This window comes from Narcine bancroftii, chromosome 4, assembly GCF_036971445.1.
Source record: "Narcine bancroftii isolate sNarBan1 chromosome 4, sNarBan1.hap1, whole genome shotgun sequence".
NCBI lineage: Eukaryota > Metazoa > Chordata > Chondrichthyes > Torpediniformes > Narcinidae > Narcine > Narcine bancroftii.
This window is the reverse complement of record NC_091472.1, coordinates 278,771,511-278,791,799: the sequence shown is the minus strand read 5'-3', so window position 1 is coordinate 278,791,799 and position 20,289 is coordinate 278,771,511. Positions and strand designations below refer to the sequence as shown.

Below are 20,289 nucleotides of genomic sequence, written 5' to 3'. Positions count from 1 at the left end.
ATGTCCTGTTTTGATTATTCCTTCCAGAATGAAGCACTTCATACTTCCCAGCATCAAACTTCATCTGCCATCTTTCAGCCCACTCTTCTAAGCAGTCCAAATACATTTGCATATTGAAAACCTTCATTAGGCACAATTCCACTTTTTTTTAGTATCATTCGCATATTTACTAATCCAATTTACCACCCCATCATCCAGATCATTAATGTAAATGACAAAAAGCAAGGAACCCAATACAGAACCCTGAGCCTGACAAACAGTTATCCACTACGACTCTCTGGCATCTCTTTTCCATCCACTGTTGGATCCATTTGACTATCTCAAAGTTAATACCTAGCGCATGAACCTTCCTACATAACCTTCCATGTGGAATCTTATCAAAGGCCTTACTGAAGTCCATAAAGACAACATCCACAGCTCTACCCTCACCAACATTCCTAGTCACTTCTTCAAAATTGATCAAACATTACCTTCCATGCACAAACCCATGTTGAGTATTCCTGATCAGACCCTATCTCTCCAAATACTTATATATATTATCTCTAAGAAAGCTTTTCATTAACTTACCTACCACAGACACCAAACTTACAGTCCTATAATTGCTAGAATTGCTACTCAAACCCTTTTTAAACAAAGGAACTACACGTGCAAAATGCCAAACCTCCAGCACTATTCCCATTTCTAATGACATTTGAAAAATCACTGTCAGAGTCGCTGCTATTCCTCACTAACTTCTCTCAAGGTCCTGTGGAAAATCCCACTGGGGCCTGGAGACTTATCTACCTTTATATACTTCAAAAGCTCCAGTACTTCCTCTTTCTTAATCTCTACCTTTTCTATAATTACCCTCTTTGCTTCCTTTATCCTGCACAATTCAATATCCTTCTCTTTATTGAATAAATCTCATTTCCCTCCATACACAGTTGTCCTCTCTGATTCTCTAATGGACCAATTTTATCCTTCATTCTTCTTTTACTATTAACATATTTATAGAAACCTTTTGGATTTATTTTCACTCTGTTTGGTAAAGCCACCTTGTACCTTCTTTTAGCTTTTTTTATTTCTTTCTTAAGATTCTTTTTACATTCAATGTATTCTCTGAACATCTCCTTTATTCCTTATTTCTTTTATTTATCATAGATCTCCATCTTTTTTCGATCCAAGTTTCCAATATCCTTTGAAAACCATGGCTCTCTCAAACTTTTGATTCTGCCTTTTACCCTTATAGGAACATAAACATTTTGTACCCTCAAAATCTCACCTTTAAAAGATCTCCATTTCTCTACCTCATTCTTCCCATAAAACAAATTGCCCCAATTCACTCCTCATAAATCCTTTCTCATCTCCTCAAATCTACCTTTTCCCCACTCAAAAACCACAATCTTAGTACTAATCTATCCCTTTCCATAATTACATTGTAGCTAATGGCATTATAATCACTCGACCCTAAGTGCTCCCCAATACATACCTCCATCATCTGACCTATCTCATTCCCCAACAATAGATCCAACTTTGCCCCTTCTCTAGTTGGTACCTCTATGTATTGCTCTAAAAACTAACCTGCACACATTTTAAAAATTCCAATCCATCCAGCCCTTTCACAGAATGAGCTTACCAATCTATATTTGGAAAATTAAAATCTTCCACTATCACAACCCTCTGCTTATTACAAATATCTGCTATCTCCCTACAAATGTGCTCATCTAGTTCTCGCTCCCCATTACGATCTATAATACATTCTATAAGTGTGACTATTCCTCAATTCCACCCATGAAATAGCACAGAACGTAATATTGCACAAAATTGCCTCTGCCTGCCATAGTGTCACCCAGCAACCTTTACAATTTGAGAGAAAGAGAAAAAAAAGAGATGTCCCTTCAGAGTCATTGAGTGTCCATTGATTTACCTCCAACGCTCTTGCAACCTCTCTTGCCTCACAGCCCCCTGTTTTATCCATCGGCAACCCAATCACCAGATCCAAATCACTGCCAAGATCAGTTAGCCTTCAGTGCCTGCAGTCCTTCAGGAGCCCTTCTTTCCCTCAGCATCTTCTCAAATCCTGGCTCCAATTCTGGGTACCCATGACCCAGCCTCCAGTACCCGCAGCTGGTGTGGGTTCCTCAGTCGCTGAGCCCCTTGCTTATCTGCTATTGTGATCACCTTCCTTCAGGGTTGCCTCTTCTGCTTCTTCTCAATGGGAGGGAGGTAGGGTATGGGGTTTCTGGGGAGGGATGGTGTTCTCCTTGTTTTCAGTGCCCCTAGTTTTAAATGTTGTTTATAATTATGTTCATTTGCTGACTACTCTCCACTTGGTGCTGAATTGACAATTAAATGACATTTTTGGCTTTGATTGACCTAATGATGACATCAATTTCATCGTCCATGAACTTATGCTGCCTTGTAGTTTTAATGAAGTAAATCATTTTCATTTCTTTTTATTATTACTGTTACCTGTTGGTATTAGTCGAATTTGATAATGGTCACAGCTTAATTCTGTAAAACTCTAAACCTCAATGGATCCAAAGATTGCCTTTCTTACCTTTAATTTTTAAGGAGAAATTCTTTAGAATGTGCATTGATCCTTTTAACTTAATGCAATATAGTAATATCACAAATGTAAAAATTGCTTTAATGCCACCATTCTGAAGGTAGCGCACAACATTCCATTCTTTGTTGTTTGTTGTGTTTAGACATCCATTAAATGATGTATCAGGTCTGAAAATGGTTTGTCTCATGTGGTATTCTATCTCCCAGCACTATTAGCTCTCACAATAAAGTCACATTAAACTGACAAAGATATCTAAAGAAAGGCATTAATTATCTTTAGAGACAGTTTTCTCTAATTTTGCTTCCAATATATATCCAGAAAGCAATTTAAAAAATGAAAGATGTCATATTATCCAGAGTTCTAGACAGATACCGGTGAACATAGGGAGCAGGTATTGAAAAAAAAAATCTTCTTTATATCCCCTATTTTTCATGAGAGTAATAGTTCTCTGATAAGGTACTCATGGTGAAATAGCCCCCCCCCCCCCCCTCCAATTCTGTAAGAAGTGCATGTTTCATTTTTGTAAAGATTTTGGCTATACGAAATAAAAGTTCGGGAAAATTGTTTTTGAAATTCTGACATTATATACTTTGGACCTTGGAGGCCAATCCACTTTAAAGCATATGCTTCTGTATAACTTTTATTGCACAAGACATAAATTGCAATTTTACAATTTTTAGAGGTGATTTATAGTTTCTTTTCACCCAACGGAGCCAATCTATTGGAGTGATGTTTCCTAATGAGTAGTTTGCTGAAGCTAGCTCTATGTAAATCATTGGTGGTGCACAAAATCCTAGATTATCAATGGAAATTAAGTGGAAGGGCTTACACCAGAAAGATACATTGATCAACAATGACAAGGTTAATCAGTTGTTAGTTAAAAATATAACTCTTCTATATCAGAATTGTACATCAGTAATGATACATTTTTAAAAAATATTTTGAATAAAAGCTCTTTAGAATGTACTGAAAGCTGAAAGTATTTAAGATGTTGCTACAACACATAGATCTAATTTAAAAATATCAATTAAGTGGCTATGAACTGCCTGGCCAATAGCTCAGGAAATACCCCTCGGTATCTTCTATTTCTCTCTCCAGTAAGAAACATGACTTTAGCGTGCGTGCTGTGTGAAGAGTGGAGTAAGAACCACACACACACGTTTGAGTCAAGGTCAAAGGCTGATTTATTGCTCTGCTAGCTCTACTTATATTCACTCCCTCCCCCTGATGACAGGAGTGACGTCATCACAGCACTGGTCTCCGACTGGCTGATGTTCCTGCCGTGCAGGAAGTCATGCGGGATGATGGCCATTAGTCCCTGTCGGACCCTCATGATCACCGTGTTCTCTGGCCATTTGTGAGCCAGGTTGCAACTCGGTTTGTGGGCTGCTACACAATTCCCCCCCCCAGAACTGGCAATTGGATTTTCCATTCCTGCTTTGGGTGGCCTATCTCTGTGTCATGGCTACTTTCTACATGGGCCAGTTTCAGGCAGTCGAGGGTGAAGACTTCCTGTTTGGCGGCAATGTCCAATACACACATTAACCCATTATGCCTGACGACTCTGTACAGCTCCTCGTATGGCCATTGGAAAGGTACCTGGTGTGGTCCCCTGGGTGCAAAAACATATTCACAGGTGTGCAAGTCCTTGGGGATGAAAGATTTGGGCTGGCCACATGGCAGAAGCTGTGGATGGACTAGGGTACCCAATCTTCCACTCACCTGTTTCAGTGCCACTGTGGGGGTTTCTGGATCCTTGGCAGTGGCCAAGAACTCCCCTGGGATTTCTAAGGGTGCGCCATAGATCATTTTTGCCTTGGAGGCATTAAGTCCTCTTTTAGCATGATGCGTATCCCCAAAAGGACCCAAGGCAGTTCATCCACCCAGTTGGGTCCCTTGAGCCAGGCCATCAGGGCTGCTTTTAAGTGTCTGTGGAATCGCTCCACCAACCCATTGGCCTGTGGGTGATATGCAGTGGTATGGTGGAGTTTGGTTCCCAACAGTTTGGCTAGCAGCCCCCCCAGAACTCCATGGTAAACTGTGCTCCCCTGTCAGAGGTGAGATGATCTGGGACTCCAAACTGGGACACCCAGATGTGAATTAGTGCTCTGGAGTAGGTCTCTGTGGTTGTGTTGGCCATTGGGTCTTCCTCCGGCAACCTTGTGAAGCTGTCAACCATAATGAGGTATCTTTCCCCTTGGGAAACCGGTAGCGGTCCCACGATGTCAACATGGACATGGCTGAACCTATGCTGCACTGGCTCAAAAATCTGGAGAGGTGCTTTAGTGTGAGTTTGCACTTCTGACACCTGGCAGAGCATGGAGGTCTTAGCCCACTGAGTGACCCATGTCAGATGATCCTGCTGGCCACCATCTTTACCGTGGTTCTGATGGCTGGGTGCTCAAAGTTGTCCACTGTATCGAAGAGTTGCCATCTCCATGCTGGCAGCACAATGGGGTGGGGTTTGTCAGTGGGAACATCGCAGAGGAAGGTCTGGTTGCTGTGGGCAATGATGACATCCTCCAGCTGCAGCCCAGAAAGTGCTGCCCTGTACTCAAAGTCATTACATTGTCCCCTAGCTAGGGCTGAATAGTCTATGCCCTGGGATAGATGGATGGATGATGGTGGGATAGGAAAGTGTGTTGGCCACCACATTGCTCTTGCTGGCGATGTGTTGGATATCCGTGGTGAATTCGGATACGTAGGAAAGATGCCTCTGCTGCCTGGCTGACCAAGGGTCAGACACTTTGTGGAAGATGAAGTCGGTGGTTTGTGGTGTGTGAAGACCTTGAATTGTCTGCCTTCTAGAAAGTATCAGAAGTGCCTGACTGCCAAAAGCTCCTAGTGAAAGGTGCATCCACCAAGAGAGCGATCCATGCCTCCAGCCTGGGGTGAACTAGAAGGGTGGTGTTGGCCAAAGTAGCCTTCACCTACTGAAATGCCTCTGAGCCTCCCCATCCCAGGCAATGTCCTTATTTTGTCCCTCCAAGAGCGTGAAAAGTGGGCGCATGATCCAAGCTTCTATCAGTATAAAGCGATGGTAGAAGTTAATCTTACCAGCAAACTCCTACAGTCCCTTTATGGTGAAAGATTTCGTGAATCGCAGAATGGCCTCCACCTTCACAGGCAGTGATTTTGCCCTGTTCCTGTCGTTCTGATGCCCCAGGACGTCAATTATGTCCCACCCGAACTGACACTTGTTGGGGATGATGGTCAGCTCGAACTCCTGCCGGGGGGGTGAGCAGTTGTCTGAGGTGGTTGCGGCTGGCAATAAGGATATCATCCAGGTAGATGAACATGAATGGGAGGTCCCAGCCCACCATGTCCATCACCTGCTGAAAGTCTGAGCAGCGTTCTTAAGCCTGTAGGGCTTCCTTATGAATTTAAACAGGCCAAAGTGGGAGATTATGACACTTATGGGTATGTCCTTGAGGTGCACTGAGTTTTGATGATAACCTCTGATTAAATCAACCTTTGAAAACACCCGTGCCCTTTGTAACTTGACAGTAAAGTCTTGGATATGGGGCAGGGATATCTGTCCTGTATGGAGGCCTTGTTGAGGCATCGGTAATCACCACATGGCCTCCATCCTCCTGCTGCTTTAGGGACCATTTGCAGGTGGGGGACCCAGGGCCCGTCCGACTGTCGCACTATCCCCAACTTCTCCATTTTCTTAAATTCCTCTTTGGTGAGGGTAAGTTTTTCGATGGGGAGGAAGCGCACCCTGGCGTGGACCCGGGGGGTCCTCGGTGAGGATGTGGTGCCTTACCCCGTGCTTTGGTTCCGCGGAGGAGAATTATGGTGCCACGATTGCGGGGAACTCTGTCAGGATGCATGTGTAGGCATTGTTGGACAGTGTGATGGAGTTGAGGTGGGGGGGGCAGTAGTTGGGTTCCCCCAGGGGCCTTGTTTGAAAATTCTGGCATGCACCAAACACTGCCCTTTCAAGTCTACCAGCAGGCAGTGGGTGCGCAGGAAATCAGCTCCCTGGAGTGGTTGCGCCAGTGCTGCAACAGTAAAAGTCCACTTAAATTGGTGGCCAGCAAACCATAGGGGGATTGTGCATGTGCTGTAAGTTTATATAGAGGTGCTGTTCACTGCCCTCAGTGCCAGGCCTAGCTTGGCGTTCCAGGTGTCGTAGGCTGTGGGGGGGGAGTGGGCGGTGGGGGGAGGATACATATTTTGGGACTGGTGTCCATGAGGAACCGCCTTCTTAACATAGAGTCCCACATGTGGAAGAGGCTGCCATGTTGGCCAACCGCTGCAGCCATAAACAACAGTTGGTGATGGCATTTCCTGAAAACGCGCAGGGTGGACAGCAATAATGGCCCCCTCATCATATCATTGATGGTAATAACAATTTGGCTGAGTAGGGGAGTCTACTTGCCTCTCCGTCTGCTGTAGCCATGTTGCTGGCTGGGTTCGGGGCTTAGTGATTTGTTCTACCAAAGCGCCATTATCTTTCTTCATTCTCTAGAGCACGTCTGCCCGGGCTGTGACATTTCTCGGGTTGCTGTAGTCCTTGTCGGTGAATAAGAGTCAGATATCCTTGGGCAGCTGCTCTAAGAAAATCTGCTCAAGAGCAGGCAAGGCTTGTGCCCCTCGGCGAGTGCAAGGATTTTGCACATAGGGTGCATAGGGCCCTGTCCCTCAAACCGTTCCTGTGCAGCAGAAAGCCCAAAAGTGCGGGTTAGTAGCTCTTTAAGGGTACTATATTTGCTTTGTTCCAGAAGCTGCCATGTCCAGGTCGAGTGAGCTTACTATGTAATAGTAGCGGGTGTCATCAGCAGTGATCTGTCAAAGGTGGACCGGGCCTCGGCCTGTTCAAACCACATGTGTGACTGTGATGGCCAGAATATTGGCAGCTTGAGTGAGACTGAGTGGAGACCTGCTTGATCTGTCATTTTTGGGTCCAACTGCTGGCAGGACCTGTCAGGGTCACCAAAGTAGCATGCATGCTATGCGAAGTGTGGAGAAAGAACAATACTCACACGGTCGAGTCGAGGTCGAAGACTGATTTATTGCTCTGACATCTCTGTTTATATTCACTCCCTGCCTCTGACGACAGGAGTGACGTCCTCACGGTGCTGGCCTCCGAATGGTTGGTGTTCCCGCCTTTGCCCTCTGTTTCTCATCATGCAGGAGGTCATGCGGGAAGATTACCATTGGTCCCTGCAGAGCCCGTGCAATCGCTGTGTTCGCCAGCCATTTTGTGAGCTGAGTCGCAACTTGGTTTGCAGGCCACTACAGTATCACTAATTTTGCCTAATGGGTTTGCTTTTTTTAATTTTTCTAGTATGTTCATGAGTATTTAATTAATGTGAGAATACTTTCATGAAGTGGTTTGGGTTGTTTTCCTTTATTACAGCTTCTATATGAATGCATGTTTTTTTTTAAATTTATCATTGAATTATGCTATTAAATGGAATTCTCTTATTGCATTCCTTCGCTTTTTCTCTAAGATGGAGTCATCCCGGCATTTATCCATGCACTGCTTTGTGGAATGCCCTGTAAACTGCCAGTTGTCAGAATGGTCTTCCTGGTCTGAATGTTCTCGTACTTGTGGACTTGATGGTATGTGAATAATTTATCTCATTTGGATATTAAAACTTCATTTCTGAATTTACTCAAAGAACTGGTCCATTTGCAAAGTAAGTGTCTGTATTTAATGTGGCTTAATTAGGGAATTGGAATGTTTATCATTAAAACAATTCAGTTGTTCATATCTCAAATGTTTTAAAATTAAAGTTACTTTTTACATCAAGACAAACTTTAAAAAAATCAGAAATAAGACATTTTTCTAAGCAGTATGAAAATAAAACAACTGCCTCACTGACTGTATTTTTCAGACAGAACACAACTAAAACAAAATTGACAAAAATTAAATTTGTGCAGCTACACTGATCCTAGCAAATGTTTTTTACTTTTCACTACATATTAGAGGTTTACATTGCAAATATATCTTTCAAAGGCTACAGATTGGCTCACATTTATAAAACATTTTATTTCATGTTCCCTGCAGCATTTAAATTATAATGTCTGAATTATTCCATGCTGAACATTTTGCAAATTCAGATAAGTTATGAGTATTTTGAAGGTAAAGGCTGTCTCTATGGTAAGTTAGTAATCAGTATTTTTATACGGTCAGAAGTAAAGCATGAAAGCCTGCAAACACCGTGGTTGAAGTAAAAACACAATGCTGGAGAATCTCAGCAGGTCAAACAGTGTACTTTATAGAGCAAAGATAAAGAATCATAACTGACGTTTCAGGATTGAGCCCATCATCAAGGTCAGTTTATATGGTCCGTTTACTGATGATTATCTCTATTTGTATCTAGCTGTGTTATTGTTACTTTTTCCTTCGTTGCCAACTTGTAGTTTATGAAGGGAAAGCACAAGTGAAATAATGATTTGGGCTGACAAATAGAAATATTTGTAATGGATTAATAATATTCTTGCTTTACACTTCTGGCACAATACATGCATACTTAATTTTCATTCACTGAACTTTCACACAGAGGACAGTAGGCGTATAGAAGAGAAAATGTTAGAGGCAGGTACTATAGCAGTGTCTTAAAGGCATTTAGACATGAATGGAAAATTTTGAAGAATTTAGGCCAAATGCAGTCAAATGGAACTAGTTCAGGTTGACAAATTGATCAGTTGGGCCGAAGGGCCTGTTCCATGCCATAAATCCCAATGACTCTGCTACTATAATTTATGGCATTTGTTGTGGATTACAACAAAGCAGGGTTATTACATGTTGTTCGTCATCTTCTGCTCTTACGTTTTATGTGCAATTAATATGATATTTCAAAACAATCCTCTGTGTCAAACGTGTGAAGGGTTCATGAACATCCTCATGGAGATATAATGGCAAAACCTAATATGAGCATTACAAATGCTACTTCCTTATTTTAAAAAAAAGGATAAAACCAGTAAGAGCAAAAGAACATCAATCATCCCGGTACCCAAGAAGTGTAGTGTGAATGGGCTCAACTACCACCACCCAGTAGCACTAACTTCTACTGTAATGAAATGCTTCGAGAGGCTCGTCATGGCCAGAATTATCATATACCTAAGTAAAGATCTGGGCCCACTGCAATTTGCCTGTCATCACAATCGCTCTATGGCAGATGCAATATCGCTGGCTCTGCACTCAGCTCTGATCACCTTGAAAATAGCAATACATACATATGGCTGCTTCGAACCCTGAACGTCTGCTGTATATGACTTGGATACCAAGGAGATCTTCTGGTTTACCGGCTATGTGGGAGAGGTGCCGCACTGTGTCCAGATGTATAAAAATCTCTGTGCTCCCACTATCGAACAAGCACTCTCATCACATGGCCGTTTACCTTGATGTCCATTATCGTCCTGGCGAGTTGGAGCAGACTGTCTTGGTTGAGGGTGATGGAGGCCAGAGTTAGGTCCCTGCACATCACTGTAGAAAATGGTGGCTCCCAGGGCCTCCACACAGTGTTGCTGGATCCAAGATGGCGGGCTCCATGGCACCGCACGTGATGCAGCTGGATCCCAAGGTGGCCCCCACGGATTGCACATGACGCTGCTGGCCACGGGTGATGGCAGTGTTGCAGAAGAAGGCCCCCAAGATCCACATGTGGTGCTGCTAGGAAGAGGTTTGGACTTGCACACTTGGGTGTAGTGGCCTTTGTTTCCACAGCTGGAGCAGATTGAATCCTTCACTGGGCAACGTTTCCTCTGATAATTGCCCAGGCAGCAGAAGTAGCACTTTTGGGGTTCCCGGGACACTGCAGCTGTGGTCGGGTCGTTACCAGTACTGGTCGAGTGTCGATAGGCTTTCACAGGGCACTGCTGCTATAGTCGGGTCATTAGTGGAGTGTGTGTGGGGGGGGGAGGTTTCTGGCACATCCCAGGATGGCTGCGACTGGGATAACCATGAGGTGGCCGCGTTGTTGCTTGAGTAGGCCTCCATGTTCTGGAGAGCCACCTCCAGCATACCTGCCAGCTCCTCTGCTCTCCACAGGCTGAATTCCCCTTGCTCCAAAAGTCTCTATGTTGTAGGGGTCTTGAATCAGGTCCTCTGGATACTCCGTGGTGGACACAGTGTATTCACAGACCCTGCCAAGTGCTGGCAGGGCCCAAAGATTTTTGCCATTTGACTCATCAGGTCATTTATTTTGAGTCACTAGGAGGTGTCAAGCATAGACAATGCTGATTTTGTGCAGATATTGTCCTTTGAGAATGTCTATGGCCTCCTGGTATGATGTAGCGTCCCTGATCATGGAGTATGCAGTATATATCTTGCAGTATGTCGGTCTCTGATCGCACAATGGCAGTGAAGGCCTGCAGGAATGCTTCAAAATAGCACAGCCAGAGTTTGAAGCAGGTAGATGCCTCAGGCGATTGAGGGCTGATTTCCAACTTTTCTGGCTTAAGAATCTGCTCCATTGTAGAAAACTTCAAGTGAAAATAAAAATGATGCCCCATCAATCAGTCAAAAGACTATTGCAGAGAAACCAATAGGTTTTTATTCACTTGAGAACATAGCATATCCTTACTGTTCGGTTGTCCTACTCTGAATTGCAGGGGGTTGTGGAACAGTCACCTTTATACTGGACCTGAGGGGAGGGACCGCAGATACAACTGGCCAATAGGTGTTCTTGACCAGATAATTAACAAAACAGTGGTTTGCCACAGTACTATTTTTACACTTTTACTCTTAAGCATTTAGCACATTGGTCGCTCCCTCTGGAGAGAGTGTCTCCTTAGTATCATATTGAATGTTTTGCAAGATCTCACCCAATTATATCGCATATGTATTTGTTCTGGAATAAATTAGCCAGATTATTTAAATTTAATTCATATTTGAATGAAGCTTTGAGTATTTGGATGAATCCAAAATTGTTTATTGATAAGTCCACTTTTTTTTGGAGGGAAAGGCAAGGGAAGGGTATTAAATTAGGAGACATTTATAATGATGACAGCTTTGGAGATATCTTCAACTACTGCGTCATGTGCTAGACACAACTTTGCATTCCACACAGCAATCCCTACACAAGTTGCTACAATACTGTCTACTGATCTGGCTGTATAGGGTAAAGGTCATGAAGCCTCATTGTATTATTCAGCCTTAACACAAATCTCGGGGGCTAAACAATCTGTTGGTTCTTAAAAGAGCATGGGAAATAGTTCTGAGGGTGGTTTTTGAGTCAGAAGATTGGGACAAAATTTGTAAAAATATCAAAATACTCTCAAAAGACCTGAGAGTACATCTAATTCAGTTTAAGATTCTGCACTTTTTATTGGACTCTAGCAAGGTTATATGGATGAGGGTTGAAAATAAAACCCTGAATGCTGGTGCTGTGAGGATAAAGGGGACTTAGTTCATGCACTTTTATCTTGAACCAGAATTCAAGAATTTTGGATCATGATACATAAATATATACTGGTGAAGTTTCAGGTATTCAAATTCCTTTTTCCCCCAGACTCTTTGTCTTGGGAGACACACTTGGGTTATTTGGGGATAAATACTCTCAAAATTGGATTCATACAAGTATAACGATAGGAAGTCAACTTCTACCGAGAGGTTGGAAGAATTTGGGGGGGGATCCATAATTTCAGGAGTTGGCCTTTGAAGTGGCTGAAGTGGTAGTGTTTTAATGCAGGACTTGAGAACAGTTTGATCTATACACAAAAATGGGGCAAATATCTAGGTTTTCTGCAGGGGAAATAATGGTGGATGTTATGATGAAGCATATTAATGAACGGCAGTTTTTTTCTGTTATTAGAGGTCTAAAGAACCACGTGGTTATTATATTGAAAATTTTTGCTTACACATTTGTTTCTATTTAATGGATAGGTTTATGTTTTGTAACTTATGATTGTTATGCGTGTCGAAAAAACCAAAGACTTGTTGATCCAAACCAAGGCTTTTATTCACTAAAAGATTGGAGCCTATCACAAGTAAGTCCACCAGTCCAGAATGACCTGGTCTGGTGAGGGCAATCCTTTAAGACCTGCCAGTAGGTGTGGCTACACTCTCAGCCAATCACAGTCATCCTACACTACCATCTGTACATCTGTACATATACACATTGGTGATAGAATCTGTACTATCACAAAGATGTACATAACTTTAGCACTGACTCAAGGGTTTGGGGAAACTTTTTTTCTTAAAACAACTCAATAAATTTAAATTCTTAAAAAAAAAAGAATGAGAAGCTTGAGAAAGAACCCTGCAGGATTAGAGAGTATAGCAGCAGACCAGGGCAGAGACTTGAAGGCCAAAGGCTTCACACCAGGCTGTGGGCTACTCATGGCCAACTTGTGGGAACCAGGTATTGGGACTGGGATTCATGAAAGTACCAAGAGCATCCTAATAGCACCAAAGGGATTGAAAGCCAGAGGACAAAGAGGACAACCTGGATACCTAGATCTCGGGTTTGCTGCTGGAATGGGCGGAAGGCTGTGCAGCTGTGGAGGTTACACCAGTGCAGGAAGCAACAGCATTGGAGAAACTGTTGGGATACATGGACCCGTTGTCTCTGAAAGGGCTCTCTTTTACTTCTGATCTTGGCTCTGGACACATTTTGTATATTTTATGCACATAAAAGGAATCTTGAATTCAAATATCCATCCCTCTATTATCATCAAACCATGGTAACAGAGAATCCAGGATATAATGAAGCAATTTGTCAAGACTTTTTAGGTGGTTCTACACAAACCAGTCATGTGCACCACTAATAGGGTAATAAGTTTGTGTAAACAGTTCACTCAGCACCATGATGTCAACATATTAAAACTCTCCCATCATTAACATGCATGTCAAAATGCAGAAAGTCCTAATCCATTAGCAGTATAGAAGTATCTTCAATACCTAAACAAAAGTAATTCTCAAGAGCTGCCAGGATGAATAATAAAATCTGTCCTTACTGGTGAAATTGAGGAAATATTTCTTCAGTCAGAGGAGCCTGCGTCTGCAAAATTTGTTGCCACAGATGGCTGTGGTAGCCAAAGCATTGGGTAGATTTAAAGTGGTTGATAGGCTCTTGATCAGTAATGGTGTCAAAGGTAATGGGGAGAAGACAGGAAAATGGGGTTGATAGGATTAATACATCGCCCATGAGTTGAATGGCAGAGCTGGGCTGAATGGTCTAATTCTGTTCCCATATCTACTGATCTTATGGTCTAGATTTATATCCTGAGAAAGAATCAAGTGAAATAGCAAAAAAGAATGTAACTTGTTTTGGGGATTTCAGTTACAGGTGATCATTTCATGGATAATTTAAATCAAATCAGGTACCTTTGCATATCAGAGCATGGAAATCTCTTACTATTTAACATGCTTGTTTTTTATTTCTTCTTACCAAAATGAGAAATTTTATATTTTCCACTTTGTCCTCCATTTGACAAATCATTGCCACTGTCCATGGCCCTTTGACGTTTCCTGATGTCATCTTTACAGCTTACTATTCTACTTATCTTGTTAGCAACCACAAGTTTGGTGCCCTCATTCAAATATTACATCACAGACCAACAGCAATATAAATTCACCAAAGGACTTTTATTGTATTTATTTTAAAACCATGTATTTATTTCTAACTACTAATAATATAACAACTTACTGAAATTAACCCCAACTATGCGTGAATATACGTGTGCATGCACGTGTGTGCGCGTGTGTGTGAGATATAATAACAATGACAGCTTAGACACAATTCTGGGAAGACATTCCAAAGTTCCAGTCTTAGAAAACCTGTGTTCAAACTCAGACTTTTAAAATGATGCCCAGAAGTTATCACAAAGAAGGTGGGAGAGCATGGTTGGTGCCAAGGGGAAGCATCCACAAGCATTGGCCCCCATACAGTTGGAGCTATTGCTCGCTGTCAGACCCACCTCCACCCCTGTCTGCTAATGCATCAAGTGTCACTAGCATCTAGCTTGACACACACTTGCGACTCTTCACCCGCCCTGGCAATGTCACTAGAGTGTGTCCACTCCACCTCCTATTTCTTTACATGTCCCAGTCACATGACTCTCTCACCACCTGTTTTCCTGAATAAACAATCATTATTCTTTCTCTTCCTTCAGAGCATCAACTTTAGGTATAGTCTGTACTTGATGGTGCTATCCAGTCTCTCCACAACTGTGAATGGTTGCAGCCTGCATTAACCCTTAAAGTGACAGTTGCACTAAATGAAACGGGAGTTCTTAATACAAGCAATTTTTTCAAATTGTAAAAAAAAGAAGCTATAGCACCAAAAAAAGACCACTTATGTCCATTATCTGTTTCCTGTTAGCCAGATAATTTTCCATCCACACCACAATGTCCCTTTTGAAACCACGAGGTTTAATTTCTACAATAACCTTTGAGTTAACACTGCCAAATGCCTTCTGGGAATCTAAGTACAGTGCATCCACTGATTCCCATTTAGGCCCAGTTGTCAGTTTACTGCAGAACTCCAAAAACTTAGCAAAACCTGGTTTCCTTTTCACAAAACCACTTTGATTTTGCCTGATCGCCTTCATTACTTCTAAGAGTCCTACTGCAGTTGTTCCTGACCAAATGCCTCAGGACTTGAAGATCAGCATTCCGTTGGCAGGAATGACCTCATCTTGAAATGTATTAGCACTAGTAAGTCAATTTTTAAAATTATTTTTCCAACCTTGTACTTTTTACTTTGAGAGAGGTGTTTTTTCTTTCTGTTATCATTCAAGGTTCAGGAGGATTATGTCACAACATTAGTGAGAAACTTACCTGGAACAGCTGCATAAAAAGCCTACAAGAACAAATCAGATACTGGGCATAAAAGTAGTGGCTGGAGGAATTCAATGTGTACGCAACATCTGTGGAGGTCAAGGGATGGTTTATGTTTCGTCTCAAGACTGCATCAGGACTGAAGATTCAGAGGTGAAATATGAAAGTCTTCAGACACAATACCATAAAAATACAATACTGGAGAAACTCAGCAGGTCAAATTTTGGAGAACAAAGGAGAATAACATTGTTTCATACCTTTATGAAGGACTCAAGCCCGAAATATTGGTTATGCATCTTTATCTTTGCTACATAAAGTACACTGTTTGATCTGCTGAGTTTCTAAAGTATTGCATTTTTATTGAAGATTCAGATGTAAGGGTGAGACAAAGGCTGGTATGTGACTGGTGAGATCATTTGAGGGGGGGTGGTGGAGGGGAGTTGAAAGACAAATGGAGCCAGGTGGGATTGGAAAGGTGAACCAAGGGAGAACAAATGAAGGTAGATAGGCATGTGGGTGATGAGCAGATGGGGGAGGGGGTTATGAGTCTTGGTAATGGAAGGGGAAAGGATAGAAAAGTTGAACAAAGGGAGAGAGACTCTGAGTGGATTGGTCAGAGTGGTAATGGAAAACAAGGGTGTGTGTTACCTGAAAGTGGAAAATTCAGTGTTCATATTGTTGGGTTTTAGGCTACCCAGATGGAAGGTGAGGTGCTATTCTTCTAATTTGGGCTTAGTCCCATCTGGCAGTGGAGAAGGGGAGGAAAGACTTGTGTAGAAATAGGAAGAGTAGGTGAAATGACTTGCAGCTGACAGGTTTTATGTGGTGGGTGACTTGCCTCCTGTCACACAAATGAATCGGAATCCAAAATTATTGTCAAGAACAAGTCAAAAACTCATTGTTTTGTGGCAGCATCACAACATTTATATAAACCAACTAACAATAATAATTAAAAATAGTGTATGAAAAGTCAAAGGCAGTGTCTTTGGTTCATTGGTCATTCAGGAATCTGCTATCAATGGGGGAGAAGCTCTTCTTGTGTGCCATTGAGTGCTCATTTTTAGGTTCCTGTATCTTTTTCCCAATGGTAGCAAAGTGAAAAGGGCTTGGGCTGGGTGGCGGGGCTCCTTCAGGATAGAAGCTGCTTTCTTAAGATACCCCCTCTTGTAGATGTCCTCAGTGGAGTGATCTGATGCCCATGATGCTGAGTTAACAATCCTCTGGAGTTTTTTTTATTGTCCAGAGCATTGGCACCTCTGTAACACGCAGTGATGCAACCAGCCAGAATGCTCTCCAAAGTACACTTGTAGAAGTTTACAAGAGTCTTCGGTGACATACCAAATCTCCCACACACCTAAAACAAAAATAGCCGCTGATAATCCTTCTTCATGATTGCATCAACATCGAGGCTCCAAGACAGATCCTTGGATATTTTGACACCCAGGAATTTGAAGTTCTTGACCCTCTCTAGGACTGGATCCTGTTCTGCTGACCTTCCTTCTGAAATTCACAATCATCTCTTTGGATTTACTAACATTGAGTAAACTTTGTTTGTGTGACACCACTCAATAAGCTGATCTATCTCCTCCCTGAATGCTTCCTCATTGCCGTTTGTGATTCTACCAGCATCTGTAGTGCCATTGGCAAATTTGTAGATGGCATTTGAATTGTGCTTGGCCACGCAGTCGTGGGTGCATAGTGAGAAGAGCAGTGGGCTAAGCACGCATCCTTGAAGAACACTGAGTTGATAGTCAGTGAGGAGGAGATGTTATTTCTCCTCACTCTTCAGAAGACCACATACTGACTGTGATCTTACGATGAGAAAGTGAAGGATCCAGTTGCAGAAGGGGGTGCAGAGTCATAGGATTTGGAGCATCTTGACTAGAACTGGGGGAATAATAGTGTTGAAGGCTGAGCTGTAGTCTATGAAGTGTAGGCGTATGTATGAGTTACTGTTTTCTCGGTGACCCAGAAATGAATGGAGAGCCAGTGATATTGCATCTGCTGTGGAGCGATTGTGACGATAGACGGATTTAAGTTGTTCCAGGCCTTTGCTTAGGTACATGTTAATTCAGGCCATGACCACCCTCTCAAAGCATTCATCACAATAGAAGTTAGTGCTACTGGGTGATAGTCATTGAGGCCACTCACTCTGATCTTCTTTGGCACTGAGATGATCGATGCCCTTTTGAAGCTGGTGGGAACTTCTGACTGCAGCAACAAGACGTTGAAAATAACCATGAGCCCTCTACCGAGTTGGCTGACTTCCCATCATGTGCAAAGAATAAAGGTGGACCACTTTGGAACTCTTGTTTTGCCTGGTTGTGCGATGACAACCACCCAACACAAAGCGGCCAACCTGACTTCCAATCCATTACCACTGCATTCTCGTAGTCATTGACACACCACAACTGCAATGTGTGTCATCTACTGCAGTTACCTGCCTAGACTGCTCCAGCAGTCTCCCAAACTCATAATCTCCACCATCTGGGGAAAGAACCACATGGGAACACAGTGTGGCACAACATTCTAGCTTGTGATCATATTAATAGCACAGTACTGGCCCTATTGTACCAGCCTCCACCACCACCATGCATTCCAGGAACCCATTGCTCTCTGTCTAGTAAAGAAAACTTATCTCTGGCCTATCCCTAAGTTAGAAGGATGAGGGGGGACATGATTGAGTTATACAAAATTATCAGGGAGATAGACAGGGTGAAGTCGGATTACTTGTTCTCAATGATGGGGGAGACGAGGACTAGAGGGCATAGTTTAAGAATTCAGGGTAGGCCCTTTAGGTCGGAGATGAGAAAACATTTTTTTACCCAGAGAAGTGTGAATCTGTGGAATGCTCTGCCACAGAGGGTGGTAGAGGCAGATTCGCTGATTATGTTCAAAAGAGAGTTAGATAAGACTCTAGTGGGCAAAGGAGTTAAGGGTTATGGGGATAAGGCTGGAAAGGGGTACTGATAGTAGGATCAGCCATGATCTGTAAAATGGCGGTGCTGGCTCGACGGGCCGAAGGGCCTACTCCAGCTCCTATTGTCTATTACCTTAAACTGGTATAGGGCACTGCAGTTATGGGATTAGGAACTGGCTGTCTGCCCCATCTATGCCTCTCTTAATCTTATACACAGACATATATCCCGTTTCATCCTCACTCGATCTAAAGGGTGCAATGTGCCAACTTTATTTTACCCTGCAAAATCAATTTTGAATGAGAGGATGGTGGATTCTGCCAAGTTAGCATATTATTCCATCTCCTCTTGACTGCACTAATGATTTTCAAAGCCCATTTGAGAAAACATAATATTTGACACATTGTATCCATTGAAAATTTAATTCCTTTATCATTAAATTATGGACGTCCAAAAGAAATGTAAAACACATAAATTTGAAAGGGATCTATCTTCAGGGTCTGCAGGCCTTAAATTCTAGGGAGTATCGAGATAGGCTGATCCTTCATTTCCTGGAATGGAGGAGGTTGCGGGTAACCTTAGAGAAAGATAAAATCATGAGAAGTGTGAATAAGGTGAATGGTTACAGTCTTTTTCTCAGGATAAAGGAGTCTAAAACGAGAGAGGGGAATGGCTTTTCAGAGATCTGAGTGGCAGCTTTTTCACACAGAAGTTGTTAGGAATGTGAAATGAGTTGCCAGAGGAAGTGGTAGAAATGGAAGCAATTATAATGTTTAAAAGACATTTAAAGAGGTTCATGCATTGGAATGGTTTAGAAGGATATAATTCAGGAAGATTAAACTAGCTCAGGTAGGTAGCTTGGCTCACATGGACAAAATGGATTGAGAGCTTGTTTTACGCTGCCCAGCTCCATGATTTATTGACTTTAATTGACCTGCCAAGAACCAATTCTGATCACTATTTTTTTTCCTGAGACATTTGAAGATAGATGTTACTTATGGTTTTGGACATTTTATTCTTTCTCCTTTGGTATGTGTTTCAAGATACCTATTCAGCTTGAGCGACAGTGTTGATAGTATGTCATCAGATAATGTGGATGCGATTTTGGAAGTATGGCATAAAATAAAGTATGTTTGCATATAATGATAAAACAAACATCATATTCATTGTGGGGTGTCACTTGATTGACTGTTACATAGAATCAACTCTAATATTTTATAATTGTAGACTTGCTCTGATAATTTTTCATTGTTCAAGGGAACAGAGAGAATTATGACTTGAATGTCAAAGGCAAATTAGTATTTTCTTATCACCTACATTTTGAAATGCTGGGGGGAAAAAAATTCTATTTTGGGAACCAAAAATCAGCTATGATTTAACATATGTTTTTTACTGATCTGGACCAACTGGGAGAATGGGCCAAAAAGAGGCAGATTGAGTTTAATGCAGTCAAGTGTGAGGTGATGCATTTTAGAAGGGCAAACCAACATAGGACTTGCACAGTAAATGGTAGGGCATTTTGGAGAGCAGAGGAATAAAGGGATCTGGGAATACAAGTGCTCTGAAACCCCGATTTTATGTGCCCCAATTTGAAGTGAATTTGGATATAATGTGAAAAGTCATTGAATTCGGGTGTCGAGCTCCCATCAGCAATGGAGATGTTGGGCTCCCAGCAGCAGCGAGGATGTCAGGCTCCTGGGAGGAGTGGGGACCTTGGGCTACCAACAGGAGCATGTACCTGGGGCTGCCAACAGGAGCGTGTACCTGGGGCTGCCAACAGGAGCGTGTACCTGGGGCTGCCAACAGGAGCGTGTACCTGGGGCTGCCAGCAGAAGCGAGGATGTGTTGTAAGTGAGGAAACATGTTTTGTAGGTCTCAAAGGCAAGGACACTTAACCCACAGTTTTTTTTTTAACTTTATTTAAAATTTTATGACATGAATAAAATAAAAATTACATTTAAAGAAATAATAAAAAATAAGATAATAAAAATTAGAATACTACATCATTAAACTACACAAATTAACCCCCCCAATAATTATAACACAACATTAATCATCTAATTTAAAATTAATCCAACCCT

At 42.3% G+C, this 20,289-nt stretch overlaps 1 protein-coding gene across 4 annotated transcripts in view; it reads left to right on the top strand.

Moving 5' to 3' along the window:
- thsd7ba (thrombospondin, type I, domain containing 7Ba) overlaps positions 1 to 20,289 on the top strand; it is a 1,034,072-nt gene that overhangs the window by 910,109 nt on the left and 103,674 nt on the right. For all 4 annotated transcript variants that reach the window (XM_069935130.1, XM_069935128.1, XM_069935129.1 and 1 more), the window contains one exon: positions 8,011 to 8,122. In XM_069935130.1, coding sequence (XP_069791231.1) covers positions 8,011 to 8,122 — 112 coding nt within the window. The remainder of the gene's footprint in view (positions 1 to 8,010; positions 8,123 to 20,289) is intronic.